The 2,098-nt window shown below is 45.1% G+C and overlaps 1 protein-coding gene across 3 annotated transcripts in view; it reads right to left on the bottom strand.

Annotated features, from left to right (window-relative positions):
* The window catches only part of LOC102299073 (arrestin, beta 1), a 25,742-nt gene that overhangs the window by 6,686 nt on the left and 16,958 nt on the right, over nucleotides 1-2,098 (bottom strand). For 2 of the 3 annotated variants that reach the window (XM_042223945.1, XM_042223947.1), the window contains exons 6-12: nucleotides 1,871-1,972; nucleotides 1,443-1,532; nucleotides 934-987; nucleotides 742-847; nucleotides 508-613; nucleotides 350-420; nucleotides 201-272 (exon numbers count right to left, since the gene is read on the bottom strand). In XM_042223945.1, the coding sequence (XP_042079879.1) occupies nucleotides 201-272; nucleotides 350-420; nucleotides 508-613; nucleotides 742-847; nucleotides 934-987; nucleotides 1,443-1,532; nucleotides 1,871-1,972 (601 nt within the window). The remainder of the gene's footprint in view (nucleotides 1-200; nucleotides 273-349; nucleotides 421-507; nucleotides 614-741; nucleotides 848-933; nucleotides 988-1,442; nucleotides 1,533-1,870; nucleotides 1,973-2,098) is intronic. The other variant, XM_042223946.1, reaches the window with a different exon arrangement.

Below are 2,098 nucleotides of genomic sequence, written 5' to 3'. Positions count from 1 at the left end.
CACACACACACACACAGACACACACAGACACACACACAGACACACACACACACAGTTACATTCCAGATCTGCAGAAACACAATTTCAAAATAAAAGCTCATCATTGTAAATTAGAAATCAGTTTTTGTGTTCGTGTTCAGAATTTGTTGATGATGTTTCCCGTCATTAATCAGACACACCGGGCGGTGAGTCACCTTTACCTTTGGAACGGAGTCGCCCAGCTGCCACAGCATGGCCGCCTTGCTGTAGGACGCGGCGAGGATCCTGAAGCCCTAAAAACACAAATGCCCACACGAGTGAGAAACACCTCAGTGCTCCATTTACAGGTGAGCTCAGGTGACTTCCTCACCATGGGGTCAAACTCGATGCAGGTGATGCCCTCCGTGCTGCCGTCCAGGGTCCCTCTGTGAGTCAGCAAGCCTGATGACATCAGCAGTGAGGTCACAACCTGTCCTTTAAATCAGCGATAATACAGAAAAACAACGAGCGGGCCTCAGGTGGGTTTACCTGCCCTGACCTCCCACAGTTTGATCACTTTGTCTGTCCCCCCCGTGGCCAGCAGGTCTGAGCTGGAGCTGAACCGCACGGCGTTGATGTCTTGCTCATGGGCATCCTGAAAAAAACAAAGGAAAGATTACAGCGTCGTGTAAACGTCGTACTCCGTGTGAACCAGGCTGAGGTCAGCAGAGAGGCATGCTGGGTAGTGAGAACAGAGGAGTTCTTTGTGTGAGTGCGCGCTACCAGGACTTGCAGAGCTCTGGCTGGGACTCGGGCTGACACACAGATTCTTACAGGAGAGACGAGATCTTCCTCCTGACTGCAGACCGAGTGGCCCCGCCTCTTCCTGCTTATGTCACACACAGAGTCATTCATTCATTCGCTGAGCCGCTGAATGAATGAACCAAACAAAACATAATGGCGGTCACAACTCACTCAAACAGCTCTTTGATGGAGGTCAGGATCCTCGGAGACGTCACCGACGCCGACCTGAGAGAAGAAACAGTTCATCATCTCGTTTAAAGGAGCCGCAGTTACGTTGGTAACCACCCCGCTGAGCACATGTGCACAACATTAACAATAATAGAAATAATTGGAATCAATCAATAAAAAGTCAGAATAGTTTTTATTTCAACTCTAAGAGAGAAAATAAAATAAAACAGAAAATTAATGACCTGCTGCTCAAATTTGATTTCATGATCTTATTGTGAGAAAAGCTCCTGAGATCTGAAGAGGCAGACGAGGTCGTTAGACCCGCTAACTCACCCACCTCATCCTTATCTCTCCACTTCAACACGATTGCTTTGTCGTCTGTTGTTTGTACGTTGCTATGACAACTCAATTTCCCTCCAGGATTAATGACTTTTGTGTGTAAATGCTCCTGAGGTCGTCAGTGAACTCGTGAAAACTATATAATAAAATAAAACAAAGGCGTGATTGATGACCTCACGAGTCGCATGGGTTTTCGTTCCGTGGACGCGTCCCGTTTCTCGTTCTTTGGAGACGTCGATCTGGAGCTCGGAGCACTTGATGAGCTGAAACACAAACATGTTTTATTCTGACAGTGATAGGAAGTAACAAAGTAGTCTATTAATCAATCTTTAGAAGCTTTTAATGGCCAATAAACCAATAAAGTTTCAGCACAACAAAAATGACAGTAAGTGAATGTGATCAAAAATAAAGAAATTATTCTGAATATTATCGTCTCAAAATCTTTAATATTTCAAAACATTCTCGAAATCAAAATTAGACTTTTTTTCTTAAAATTTGTCAAGGTTTCAAATGTTTATCAATACTTTAAAAAGTATTTTTAAAATTCTGTTTCAGTGTAAATGTTTATCAAACCCGTGTTGTGCGTTTCATTTATTCTTACTTAGAGAAACCTGAAGAGGGCGATGTAGAGCTCGGGGGATGGACAGCTGACCTGTCCAAGTTGACCTTCGACCTGGCTGCGGCCTGGGTTGCCTCTCGAGCTCTGAAACAAACAAAGAGATGCCTGTTTGGATCCACACTGACTACACCGATGAACAGGCGTGCGCGGTGCATTCAGGTACACCGATGAACAGGTGTGCGCGGTGCATTCAGGTACAGGATGAACAGG

The sequence above is a fragment of the Haplochromis burtoni genome, unplaced genomic scaffold (assembly GCF_018398535.1).
Source record: "Haplochromis burtoni strain Fernald_Lab_line unplaced genomic scaffold, NCSU_Asbu1 Contig_123, whole genome shotgun sequence".
Classification (NCBI taxonomy): domain Eukaryota; kingdom Metazoa; phylum Chordata; class Actinopteri; order Cichliformes; family Cichlidae; genus Haplochromis; species Haplochromis burtoni.
The sequence above is the reverse complement of the archived record's forward strand: the minus strand, read 5'-3'. Positions and strand labels throughout refer to the sequence as shown.